The 13,974-nt window shown below is 38.5% G+C and overlaps 1 protein-coding gene across 8 annotated transcripts; it reads right to left on the bottom strand.

Annotated features, from left to right (window-relative positions):
* Nucleotides 1–450: 450 nt before the first annotated feature.
* Nucleotides 451–9,886, bottom strand: LOC141600079 (uncharacterized). 8 transcript variants are annotated; one of them, XR_012524120.1, is made up of 5 exons: nt 9,746–9,875; nt 4,522–9,571; nt 3,409–3,487; nt 1,902–2,091; nt 451–787 (listed from the first exon to the last, which is right to left on the bottom strand). XR_012524120.1 is itself a non-coding variant. In XM_074420255.1 (2 exons), exon 2 carries the CDS (start codon nt 9,542–9,544, stop codon nt 4,574–4,576), a length of 4,971 nt encoding a protein of 1,656 aa, XP_074276356.1. In that variant the 5' UTR covers nt 9,545–9,571; nt 9,746–9,877; the 3' UTR covers nt 4,165–4,573. The 8 variants fall into 8 exon arrangements, 1 of the variants encoding a protein (XP_074276356.1); XR_012524121.1 differs by lacking the exon at nt 1,902–2,091; XR_012524123.1 differs by lacking the exon at nt 1,902–2,091 and having other exon boundaries at nt 451–716.
* Between the last annotated feature and the right edge of the window lie 4,088 nt (nt 9,887–13,974).

Below are 13,974 nucleotides of genomic sequence, written 5' to 3'. Positions count from 1 at the left end.
AGAGGTAGTCGATAGTATGATTTATTGTGAGTTAAATTAAAGTTTGTTGTATTTTGAGAAGACCACCAATAGTTTGGAGTATTCGCGTTAAATAACCCTATTAATAATATAAGGTTTCATTGTTGTCAAAAAAAAAATATTGTGAAAGGGACACTGCCCGTCTTCAGCTTGTGACGGATATTACCCATCTTCAATGAGAATTTGTGTAAAACAAATTAGAATCCCTCCAATATATAAAAGCAACTGCAGAGCCATATTCACATACTACTCCCCCTCGCTTTCCTTTCTCTCCAAGTTAATATCCCTGTATCAATTGCAATAGCGGTCACAATATTGGTGTAAAGTATTCGTCTTTGACTTGGCCGTTGTGGACTCGCGGTCTATATCACGATTATCGTAGTAATATTTATTTTCAAATGCTTTTGTAGATATTTCATCATTTATTATCTATTTCATATCAAGTTAAAATCAAATCTATTTGCAATAGTTAATTTTACCAATATTACAAGTACAATTTATAATGCTTTCATCGCAAAGTTTGACTAGTGCAAGTTATAACTATAGGGTGCAGGTCGTACCAACTAACTCTTTCCTATTTTTAATTTACATGATACATCCTCCGATATCTCGTATCAGCGGCCTTTGATACCAATAAATCCCGAGCGATGCGCTGAGATTTTAAACAAATGCCTCCATCCACCTCCGACCTTGTCCTACTAAAGTTGCAAACTTGCAATCAAACAGCTATTCAATAATACCAACTCCAAAAACCGAGTATGTTATCCACCTATCCCAAAACATCAGGAGGAAATTTCATCCACCATTAAACAACCGTACCATACCTCTTAAATGTAAAAAAAATATCAATTAAATCCGGAAAAAAAAAATGTCATTGCTCTTTCATGTACGACTTTTACTCTTTCATGTACTTTTTATCATTATTTTTCCTTACCTTACCCAACTTCTAAAAAAAAATACCAAATTCTCTCTACTTCTCTTCCTCCCAAAACTCATTAAATTCAATTCAAATGATTCAATTATGAATACTATCTTTCATGTTAATCAAGTAATAATGACCCTAATTTAATTAACTATGAATTATACAACAAGATCTGATTAAGGTGCCACACTACTGAGTTGGAAGAATTCGTAGTTCACCATATAATCAAGCAACTCGTCCGAAAAGGTAGTCAGGAAACATTAACAATATTAAATTAGGGGATTTAATTAATTAGGGTTAATGAAATTAGGGTTGTAAAATTATGTTAACAAAATCAGGAACACTGGAAGTGCGGTTGCGGTGGAAGGGGGGTCGAGATTGCACGTCGGAGGGCGACGTGGTGGTTGTCGTTCAGGAGGCTGTAGTGACGGTGTGGTGTGGTGCGGATGTCTGGACTCCGGCCAATTTTAGGGAGGCGACAGGAAGGGACTCGGGGACGGTAGGGAGACGATGGTTGTGGCGTGCAGGTCTGCGGCGGATTCGTGGGGTCGGGGTGGTGCGACGGTACTGAGGGGGGTCGGTATGGCTGTGGTGGACGACGTTGGTTGGTAGTGGTGGTTGGTTGGGTGGTTTTGGAAGGAATAATTTGAGGTCATAAAAATATTAAGGGTATAATGGTCATTCATGTCCATGATTGAGTAAATCATGTCCATGAATGAGCATAACCCAAAAAAAGGCTTCTCGTTACAGTGTCCTCATGGTCAACGAAAGAACAGGGTACTATCACTGAACTTGAATACTAAGAAGCTAGAACACGAGCAAAGGGCACAATTACTAATTTCTGCACAGCCAATTCACCACAAAACAAAGCCAAACCCGTCAAACATCCAAAACAATGCCAATTAATCACCAAACGATTGCAGACAACATAGGACCAAAATATTTCAAAGAGAAATCATACCAGGATACCACACACGGGAAGAAGAGACCCAGTGGTCAAGTGTCAATGTAACTTAATTGCAGACAACATAGGACCAAAATGACAATAGAGTATATCCAACGGCAACGGCAACGGCCATATCATGTAGGTAAGGCCAGAAAAGCGCATGCCACGACCGCAAGTAAGGAACTTTGAGGCTAGGGTTTTCTCACTATCCATGGAAAGGAGAAGTGCATTCAATAAATCAATGATCAACGCATAAATTATTGCAATGATAGAAAACCACAGGGTTATCTTATTAACCTAATCTATAAGACCTATGACCTATAAACTAAGCTAAAATAATCTTAAATCGAAGCAGATTAACACAATATAGCATGTTTGGTCCCACCACAGAATTATGAACTACTCAATAGCGAGCTCGTGTACTGAAGATTATTCAGACAACCTATCTACATTATTAGGAATCAGAGTCCATACAGCATCCAATGGAAATATGACGACGGGATTCATACCGCATTGCCGTTTATGGGTTAGGATTTACTCTATTTCTTTCTCTTCATTTCTTGTCCATCTCCTTTCACATACTTATTTTAAATTATTATTCCTCCAACTCATCAACCACTTGCACCACTAGATCCCCTCAAAATAAAATCCAAACCGCTGAGAGGAAATGGAGAGAACAAGAAATGGAGATCTAAATTGGTTGTATATATGTGACTACCAATGCCCGTTGGCACATCAACATATGGAACGACAGCCTAAGACTATTTATCTACCATATACATACAGTTCTAACATCGTCTTATTCTGCTCCTTTCAAAAATCATCCAGTAAGAAATTTTCTTTTTTGTTTTAATGAGATTTCAGTATCAACAGTATGCTTAAAAGAACTTGATAAATTCTTTTGATAATTTTAGATGATTTCCCCAAAGCCTACGAGTGTCACAAGTGCTTCAAAGAAGATGAAACCCAGCATATGAGGCCATTGAGGCGAGATTATACAAAGAATCAATGATGACAACATTGTCCTATTGCGTCAAGCGCTCAAGGGGTCCTGCTAATTGCAGTATAAGGGGAGTCAGTTGTACATAACCGTACCCAATGTTAACAACACAAAATTTTTCTGAATAACCCATGTGTTGAGACTAGCATCAAGTGGTTCTCACTTCACAACAAATATCGAGTCATTTTGCTTGATATATCCTGAACTGATAAATAAATGACTCATTACTCCACTAGAAATGGAAGCCACGGCGAGACTATGTTTACCTAAATTTTATTATTTTAGCCATCCCATGCAGATAACCTCTCTCAATATGATTAGATTATATACATTCATTTCAACGAGAAAAAAAAAATAGAAATTTCCATTTTGTTGAGGACTGCAGCAACCTCACTAGCATACTCCTTCAAGGCAATGGAAATGAGAAAGCTCATACTAATAATCTACAGCTGAGAAAAGGCAAATAGATATTAAAAAAAAAAAAGAAAAAAAAGACAGGTGACCAGATGAATGCCTGGTTACCTTTCCTAGCAAACTCCATATCGCCGTAAGTCCAAACAGCATCCTATTCTTCTGTAGTAATTCTTAATCCTCAGAAATCCTGAAAACATATATGGCATGGCGATTGACGTAGCAACATAATAAAAGATTATTAATAACTAAAAACAAGACATTTGTTAACAATATCAGAAGGACCAGAGGCCTTACTGTATGCATCTATCATAAAAAGAATTGTAATAAAGCTATGCGGCTACGCCAGATATCACTTTTTCATGAACCCTAAAGGCACAACAAAATATCTCTCTTTCAATCCATTGATTGTATAAATGTTCCATTTTGTGCAATACCATTTGATAGTATACATGTCCTGTTTCAGTAAGTTTTAATTGCAAATGTTACAAATATATACCACCATTTTCTCTCTCCATCCTCCACCATCAAATTATGTAATTAACATTGTAGTCAAGACCCCATATTTATTGTTTCTCCTTAAACATTGTGCCAAAAGCGAATACATACAATAGATTCGAGGAAGTACATTTTTATGAACAAGCGTTCTGCAGTCATCCTCGAATCCTTTGTCTAAAAGGCACAAAGCATATACCCGAAATGGTGAAGAACACGACCCGACGCAAAGGCACACGCTTCATGCACATGAAACGCGTAATTGATTCAAAGAATTTTGGATCCTGAAAAATTCTTTTTGTGCATAAATACGCTAATGTCAAATTTAAATGGGGTTAAACATATAAACAAGTAAAGCTATGGATGACGAGGTAGAGGAAAGGGCATAATAAAAGAAGTAAAAGGAAGTAAATATGGAGATTGCAGAGTAGTGTGGTACTAGTGACGACATAGGCACAAGACACACACAAGGCAGCGGTCAGGGGTATTGTGACTAATGTCTCCTTAGACTCTCCGAGTCTTGCGCTAGAAATGGGTTTTACTAAGCTCCAGTCTCTTGACATGTGAAAATACACTTCACTTCTTATAGACCATTTAATGATACATGTCAGGCAAAAGCTAAAACATTATCCTCGGTACTGTTTGCTACTAGATCAAGTTTAGTTCTCCGAAATTTCCTTGTTCCTTCCAAAGTTTGTTGCAAAGTAAAAGGGGGCAGTGAGCTGATACCTGACGCATAATGGCCAAATGGAGCTCAAACAACATCAAACTGTGCATACTTTCAAGCTGCCTTTTCTTGACTGTCCATCAATTCAAGGGGACAAGTTTTGAAGGAACCGGATGGAGTATAGTTGAGTTGGTAATTGACTAGCGTTGATCCGAATATATTAAACATCGCCGCACTGCTATAAGCAACTTCAGCATCTGAACGCTTCTTAAACACCACTCGAGCTCGACTGCTTTGTAAATCTATCTCGGTTTCAGATTCTTTCAAAGGGCCGAAACACCTGAACATTTTATTGAGATTAATCTCTGAAGGTATAGTACCCATTCCTGTAAAGTTCAACAAGAGTTCTGTAGGCAACTGTTTTTGCTTCTCCTTATCTCCCGACGAGGTCTCAACTGTTGATCCAAGACTGCCATGAAAATACTGCTTTCTAGAAGACTTTCTGGGTTTTGATTGAGAAGGCTTCTCAGAATCAACAGACAGACCCTGCTCATCCTTTCTCTTTCGACCACGTCGAGAAGGCTTGGCTTCAGCATTATTTTGAACAACCATGTCTCTCCAATAAGAGTCGTTTCTATCATCAAATTCGAAAGTCTCAGGAGTTCCAACCACTGGAGTAGAAGACTTCCGTTTTTTACCAGGCCCTCTCCGCATTCTTTGTCTCTGATTTGAAACAGCCAAGTTTCTGAATTCCACAAAAAAGCCGACTATCTCACCCAAGAAATTGTACCCTTTCATGGGATCTTGGGCAAACAAGTGAAGCTGTGAGAGCATCTCATCCAAAGAGGACTCATGTGATGGACTAGGAGACATTTCAGTTGGAGAATCATCAGAAGCTTCTACAACTTCATCAACAGCATCCCCTAGATGTTCGCTACCGCCTCCATCACTGCCGCTTTTTAAAAGCAACGACGATCCAGTCAGCTGACTGGCAACTCTTTGAATGCATTCACCGACTTTAAATGATTGTTGAGGTGTATGAGATGCTTTATTTGATACCTTGGCTACAGAAATGGTTTTTGTGGCCGGCTGAGATGTGAAATCGTTAAATCCTGAAGCTTTTCGTTTAATACTAGGAGATGTCAACATATTGTCATCTTCCTCGTGTGAATCAAATTCGCTATCAAGGTAATACATTGTCTCACCCATTAATTCTGACATGCTTTTTTCTCTTCTCTGGTACACGATATCTTTCAGATTGTGCTTGCGTTTAGAGCCTTTCAGTGTAGTCTTAGAATCAAATCTAGTAGCTGAATCTTCATGCTCAACCTCACCAGATATGCCCTCGTAATATTGGTAGTCAGATAAGCAGTCAATACCTTTGAGCCGAAGAAAAGCAACCAGATGAGCTTTAGCTATTACAAGCTCAAGTCGGTCCACACTGCCAGTAGGGAAAATTGCTAGTGATCTGATATACTCGACAAGCTTATCGGGTTGAAAATATTCCAATCCACTACACCTATCGGCTCCGACCCTTTTACTTGGCTCTTTTCTTATTCCTGTGTTCTCCACCATTTGATATCTAATCTTTTCATAGGCTTGTTGAGAAACACAAGAACAGGCCAACCCCAGTTCCATTCTTCTAGAAACCTCTGCCAAAGCACAACTCACAGCATTTTGGAAAGCTTCTGTCTTGTTTTGCCTCTCTGCCACTGAGAAATGGTTTCTGAATGGTTTTAGTACTGAAGCTTCGTTCCACGCAAATGTACGATCTCCGAAATATGCAACCAAATAACAATCTTTTCTAAAATATTTCATTGCCTTTTCTGAGGAATCAGAAGGATGAAATATTTGTCCAGGCCACCAAGGGTGGCTCTTCACCTTGCCCCACACCAAATTGGTCACGGAAAATTCCCCTTGGATTTCAAGAGGTAGTTGATAGCTAACACGATGGTCTTTTAACAAGCTTTCAGATTTTGTATAAGCACTGATATTCTTCTCCTTGTTTCGAGACTTAGCAGAACTAGGAACATGTTCTTCATCAAACTCCTGATCCTCAGCTTGTTGAGAGTTGTCAGGTTCTCCTTTGTCCTGAGCATCTTCCATGTCCGAGTAAGTCTTGGCATCATGATCTGCTGCCTCTACTACGAGTCGTTCATCAAGTGGATCATAGGGTGAATGCGGCATTTTAAGAGCATGAGAATCTAAACTCTCAATTCCATCATGCATGGGACCTGAATCCATATCTACATATTCCCTCCCTACGACAGTATCACTAGAATCTTCTGTTTCCACAACAAATGGGCCCACAATTACATCTTCGTCTAACCTGCATGTCTCACCGTGAGCGCCTTCAGTGGCAGATGGTATGCGATTATGTTGTTTGGGGGTTTCGTCCTCATCAGGTGCTTCATTGTTCATGTAGACAGCCTCTTCAGTACTAACAGCTTCTTCTTGCACTTCCTCCATGCCCTCCATATTTGAATTATTATCCATCGACACAACCGGGTCAATAGAGAAAACTTGTTGTACCTCACGAGCAGCCTCCGTGTTTGACCCAACTTCGGTAACATTTTCGATAGAAGGAATTGAAGAACCAGCCAACTCAATGGTTTTGTCTTCATTGGTTAAAGCATTGATGAGGCTAACTTGTTCCTCAGCTTGTTGAGCATTGTCAGGTTCTCCTTTGTCCTGAGCATCTTCCATGTCCGAGTCAGTCTTGGCATCATGATCTGCTGCCTCTACTACGAGTCGTTCATCAAGTGGATTATAGGGTGAATGCGGCATTTCTAGAGCATGAGAATCTGAATTCCCAATTCCGTCATGCATGGGACCTGAATCCATATCCACATATTCCCTCCCTACAACAGAATCACCAGAACCCTGTGTTTCCACAACAAACGGGCCCACAATTACATTTTTGTCTAACCTGCATTTCTCACCGTGAGTGCCTTCAGTGGCAGATGGTATGCGATTATGTTGTTTGGGAGTTTCGTCCTCATCAGGTGCCTCATTGTTCATGTAGACAGCCTCTTCAGCACTAACAGCTTCTACTTGCACTTCCTCTATGCCCTCCATATTTGAATTATCCATCGACACAACCGGGTCAGTAGATAAAACTTGTACTCCACGAGCAGCATCCATGTTTAACCCAACTTCGGTAACATTTTCGATAGAAGGAATTAAAGAACCAGCCAACTTAATGGTTTTGTCTTCTTCATTGGTTAAAGCATTGATGAGGCTAACTTGTTCGTCTAGCACCTTCAGAACAGCCTTCTCGTCACCACCTGCATCCAATCTCACTGGCTGTAATACTTTAGCATTGTGATTTTCATTTGGCGACGCATAATCCACGGAGACCAGTTCACTATACATAACTTCTTGTAATTTCTGAACATTCTCCATGTGTGGACCAATCTCAGCAACCCCATCTGTGGTGTGGCTATCCAAACACTCAACGTGAAAAGCATTTGCTTTACAATCGGGTTCTTGAATCACACCTCCAGCACCTGAATCATCTGTGGCATCCAAGACAGGTGAGCATGTACTAAGATGTTCAACAATGTTCTCTATCTTACCCACCGCTTCCACGTATTGTTGCACCATGGTTACAGATTCTATATGATCAGATTCTTTAGTGTTATCATCAGCTCCAAGCTCTTGAGTTTCACTGTTAGATTTCAAATCATCATGAGGTGCTTCACAAACCATGCCCTGTTTTAATGAAACAGGATCGGAAGCATCAATATTCATTTCGATAAACAGAGATTCTACCACCAGGGCCTTGGAGAGAGAACTCAAAATCACATTGTTTTCAATATCTTCATCATTTTCGTTCATATCAACAAGCTGATTTTCAGAATGGATTACACTCCCACTGGCAGCATCAATCTCCATATCAGTCCTGTGGACTTTCATGTCATCTACTGTGCCATTTTCAGAGCCAACTCTAGCAGGTAAGGATGTATCATTGGACTTTTCATCTTCGATAAATTGTGGGCCGTTGATCGGCGTATCAGGTTCTGGAACTGGAATACTTTCATTAGCCCCATCCATGTGGTCTATTCTGTCAATCTGAGTATGCAAATCTGACGAGTCATAATTAGATTCCAAGATAATAGGTTTCTCTGGATCTGTTTCACCAAAGACATTAACATCAATAGAACAACCCAGAGAGGTTCTCTTGGCTCTCGTAATTGATGCTCCAACTGAACTTATACCTCCATTTACTGTTTCATCCTCCAGCACAGTTGTATGGCCATGAGCACCAGCTTCCAAGCCAGCCTGATGATCACCTTCATTTTGACTATCTTGTTCTCTTGTTCTCTTCAAAGTTTCTAAACTCTCTTCATCATCAAGATCCATCTTCTCATCAGATGTCGATGTGATTGTGTGCATATCTAAGACAATGTTTCCAATATCATTACTTTTACCCTCAACAATATGAGTATTTGAATCCTGGTATAACTCGGGCACATTATTAGGTAACTCAACATCTTTCTTTTCACCTGCATCTCCCGATTGCCTTACTATATCCCCTTCAACAGCTACTTCTATAGTTTTCTCATTATCAACATCGCAAATATTACAATCCTGGGAAGCAAAATTAGCTAAAGAAGTATCATCGCCACCAACAAATTGGTCTCTCAATTGACTAGCCACATTCCCCTCTGCACATAAACCCGAATCATCAGGCAGCGTGTCTAACCCTTCGTCTTCACAATTAATGGCATGTTTCACTCCTCTGCCACCACAAACCTCACCATCATCATTTATTGTACCAAAGTCGCCATTACGATGACCTAATTCATCACCACCCATTTCCCCACTTTCTCTCCTAACACCATCGACAATAACCTCGGCACCTAAAATCTCCACCATTACATCTCCCACCTCACAAGGCCCCCCATCTTTCTCCGCCAACTCTTTCTCTGACACGCCAACACGCTCTCGGCTTTCCTCAACCTCACAACCGGTCACAACCTTCTTAATCACAGTCTCAGTAGTAGTAACTACAGAATTTACAGTCACTACAGACTCTGTCACATTCACCCCCTCTAATTCTCTCTCTTTGCTTTCATCCATTGCATTAATCAACAAGGATAACAGTTTCTGAGTTCATATCCCAAGAAAAAAAACGATAAATTTAATCAAATTAATCATAATGGCAGAGATAACAAGCAAAAGAATTACACGTAAACCAAAGTTATCGTCAATAAAGAGCATTTTAAAAACAAGAAGTACTGAAATTGATCCAATAAACGTGAAATTGAAGAAAAAGTATACCTGGATAAGATCTTGGTGACAGAAGAAATTGGGGATTTTTCTAGGGTTTTAGAGAGAGAAAGAAGAGAGGGGTAGAAGGAAATCGATAGACTTTGTAACTAGATATATTCTAGTACGTGCTACTAGTATAACTGTATAAGTTATTTACTCTAAGCGAATCAAGCTTTTAAATTTTACTTGTAGCGAATTATGCCATCATTATTATTATTATTATATCTGATCAAGCTTTTAAATTTTACTTGTAGCAAATTAGGCCATCCTCATTATCATTATTATTATATTTATTAAAGAAGACCCTTAGGGGATGTTTGTTTCGTGCACGGGTATGGGTTTGGAATTAGGAATCATACCAGAGTGGTATGGGTTTGCAACTTGATTTCTCATACCTTGTGTTTCTTTCATTTTTGAGTGGTATGGGTTTGAACCTCAATTAAGATTAAAATGCGTAGGTTAAAATATGGTAAATAATAATTTTCAATATTATAAAATCATGAAAATGATTATTTAATCAAATAAGTATATAAAAATTGGATTTATAATATGCTATAATTTGTTTTTTCATATTTTTGTTCATTTTAGTTTGATACCCATGATTCCATATTTCTTATGGAGCCAAAGACTTATTACTCTTTGGTTATGGATTATAATGGAATAAATCAAAATGGCTCACTAAAGTGGTTGTGCTTCTTTCTTTTGTGAAGTAGCGGTCCTTCGATGCAATTCTCGACGCAAGTTTCATCTTGGGTCATTCGAAAACAGCCTCTTTGTGTTGCTAACACAAGGGTAAGGCTGCGTAAATCCGACCCCCCCCCCCCCCTTTACCCCGCAATTTGCGGGAGCCATTGAGGCACTGGGGTAATGTTCTTGTTGTTGTTGTTGTTGTTAGTTTGTTACCCATGGATATCAATTTCATACCCACCCCCCTCCTTGGGTATGAGAAACTCATATTTCATGGGTTTGAGGTATGGGTATGAAACCCCCAAATTTGTCAAACAAACACTTGGTATGGGTTTGACTCATTCCAAACTCATACCTTATACCTTTTTTGTGTGAACCAAACACCCCCTTATACTGCTGATGTGCCAACATGAGGATCCAGAAAGGTAAGTTTAGAGCTCTCTCCTTAATTTGGGTAAAATAGTCCATCAACTCACAAGATTAAACAGACAGTAGAAAATTAGGGGGCATTATCGTCCATTATTCTTTCATCTCTAATTCTCATGTCCATTACTTTTTCTTCGCCTCTTCCCTATACACTCAAAATCCATTACTCAATTACTCCGTAATTTATTTATTATCTCCCCCAACCTTAGATTGCATATCTGATATATCTACTACTATAATTATAAAACACTGCTCCGTACAACTCTAACAGCAATAACCTACCACCACTGTCAGACCACCCCAATCTTTGCCACTTAGAACAATCGCTTGATTAATCAAATGTCGCACACAAACGACCTTTATAGTTTATAGCCTCCATCTCCACTAATCCACTTCGTTCACCCCACAACTCCAAAGAAGACGTTAAACACCTTTATTTCCAAATCGGCTTCCGCACGGACCAATCGACGCCGCTGATTCAAACTGTTATCGTTTTCTTAATTTTGATGGTAGCTATGGTGCTGAAATTGACACGGTTCTGGTCTCATGTTATGTCCAATTGTCAACTACAATTGCTTTGATTATTATATACCTAATCAGATAAATCATGTGCACCGGTGGGTTGAAGGAGATAGTGGCGGTAACGTTGTAGGAGTGATTTTTGGAGAAGGTGGCGAGATTTGTGTTTATTAGTACCGAGTAATATTCTTCTTTTTCGGGTTTGGGTTTTCGTAAATTCTACTCTACGGTCGTTTAACAATTACACGATGCGTTAATGAAACTTCCGTATGTTAGGCATGCAAAACAACAGGTGTCAAATGGTTCAAAAGCTTGACTTAGATTAAGCTCCTCTTTTTTTTCACATATTCTTAAGAGAGACGGTCTCTCATTAATGTTAGTGAAAGACTAAAAGTAGTTATTATTTTTATTTTATTTTTTTATTAGTTTTTAGGGTACGGTATTTATCAATTATCTCTCATTAATATAGTGAGAGACGGTCTATCAGGAGACTTACTGTTTTTTTTTGGGTTGAAAACTTGAAATACAAATAAAATGAACTCAACTAATTTGATTGAAGTGAACTAAATTGAATTAAGACCAAAGCAATTAACCCAACCTATTTTTTGTTTTAACTTAGTAAATGAACTCAAGTAATACAATGAGACGGATTGATTAGAACACAAATTCTATCCGTAAATACTTTCGGCACGTTTTACTTTTAGATTTGTATGATAATTTTAGCTATACACAAATTCTCATTTAAGATGAGTATATCCGTTTAAGCTTAAGACGAGTCAAGTTGTATGAATAAGATAAAAGAATAATGCATAGGGAAAAAGAACAAATTTATCTTATATGCAGAAGTCGGGTGATACTTTACCCGTTTTAATATTAAGATTAATACACCCGTGAACTAATTTGTCTTAAGACGAGTCAAGTTATATTGTTATTTCATTTTAGTATAGTTAGTTTGGAAATACATAACTGAAATAGTTATTTTGAAAAACAATTTTGAACCATGGCATGGATACAATTTTATGTGGAGCTTAGCTGGGTGCTTTGAAGGGACGAGTCTATCACGAGTCATGGCATGGATAGAATCTCATAGTTGATAGTTTGTTATCAGTTGTACTTTTTTTACTGAGATAACTTGTAATAAACTTAATTGTTCTTTTTTTGACGTTTGATATTTACTATCCCTCGGGCAACCGAGATGGTAACGCCCTTATCTGCTAGGGAAGGTCTTGTTAAGGCTCCTTGGTAAATGGGGGTGTTACAAAGTGATATCAAAGCGACGATTTTGGTACCTATAACCAATGAACCTAATGAACGTAGCGAGTCTAATAAAATGAAGCTGGTGTATGTGTATTGGGAGCTCCGACAATTGCTTGATTTTGGGTGGGAAGGCGCCCTCATTCCAAAATCCTGGCCCCAATGTGCTTAAGCCAGTCACTCAGAATGGGAAATATCGAGTCGGGAATTGTGTGCGTGTATGTGTGTGAAGTATACGAAGTGGATATAGGAATATGTGAGTATTATATGATGCCTTGTGTGTTAATATAAAATAGAGCTGAAGTAAGAGTAAGTGGTAATTGATCTACAGATTGTGATGACAATAAAATAGAATGCACATGTTGTATGGTAGGATTTGATATGCGTAAGTATGAGTAGAGTATCGTTGTTGATATAAATGGATATGTGAGTTAAATTGTGTCATGGTTGGACTGAGTCGTGTGTTGTTTGGAACGTAGAAGAATAAGAGTAAAAGTGTTTGATTGCGGTAATCGTGTTGTATGTAGTGTTAATTGATAGTAATCGTATGGAAATAATCAGTGACGAGTTTTAAGTATACCTTAGACTCCGAACGAGTTGTTGTTTTGCAGGAACGATTAATCAAATTCGTAATCTTTGTCCTTGTTTTAATCTTACTCGACTGAGTACAAATGCCTACACAACCGAGTAGGCCTTACTCGATCCAGTAGTTGGGTCACTTGATCGAATTTGTTGGGAAAACAGAATCGTGGTTTATTCTGCCCAGCGGAAACTCGATCGAGCAACCCTAACTCGATCGAGTAGAGGCTACTCGATCGAGTACCCGAGTCACTCGATCGAGTAAGTATGCTACAGTACATGGGATTTATCGGGACTTATACTCCCTTTTCCTTCATTCTTTCCTCATTCTATATCTTTCAAAAAACCCTAAAAACCTTATTAAACCTTCTTCTCTCAAAAATTTGGGTAATTTGTGGTTGATTTTCTTTTGGATTCTTCTAGTTCTTTCACCCAATCCTTTTGCAAATCCAATCAAGGTAAATTTCTATTCCTTTTCTTTGATTTTAATCAATTGGTAGTAAGAATCACTTTAAATCATTGTTGTTGATGTTAGAAACTGCAAAATCAAACCGATTTGTGACTATTTGTGGGCCGAAATTTCTAGGGTTTGCTCTTGAAAATTTGATTTTGTTCATCTTTTGCATTTTTAAAGGTTGAAATAGAGTAGGGAATGCTATTGGTATCATGATTGGTGCTTGATTTTGGTCGATTTCACCCCAAATTTCGTCTTAAAACTCCGTCTTAAAAGTGCCCCAAAACTGAAATTATGCCCAACTTTTGTGATAATGGTC

The sequence above is a fragment of the Silene latifolia genome, chromosome 9 (genome assembly GCF_048544455.1).
Source record: "Silene latifolia isolate original U9 population chromosome 9, ASM4854445v1, whole genome shotgun sequence".
Taxonomy (NCBI): domain Eukaryota; kingdom Viridiplantae; phylum Streptophyta; class Magnoliopsida; order Caryophyllales; family Caryophyllaceae; genus Silene; species Silene latifolia.
Note: the sequence above shows the minus strand (reverse complement) of the source record. Positions and strands in the feature narration are given on the sequence as shown.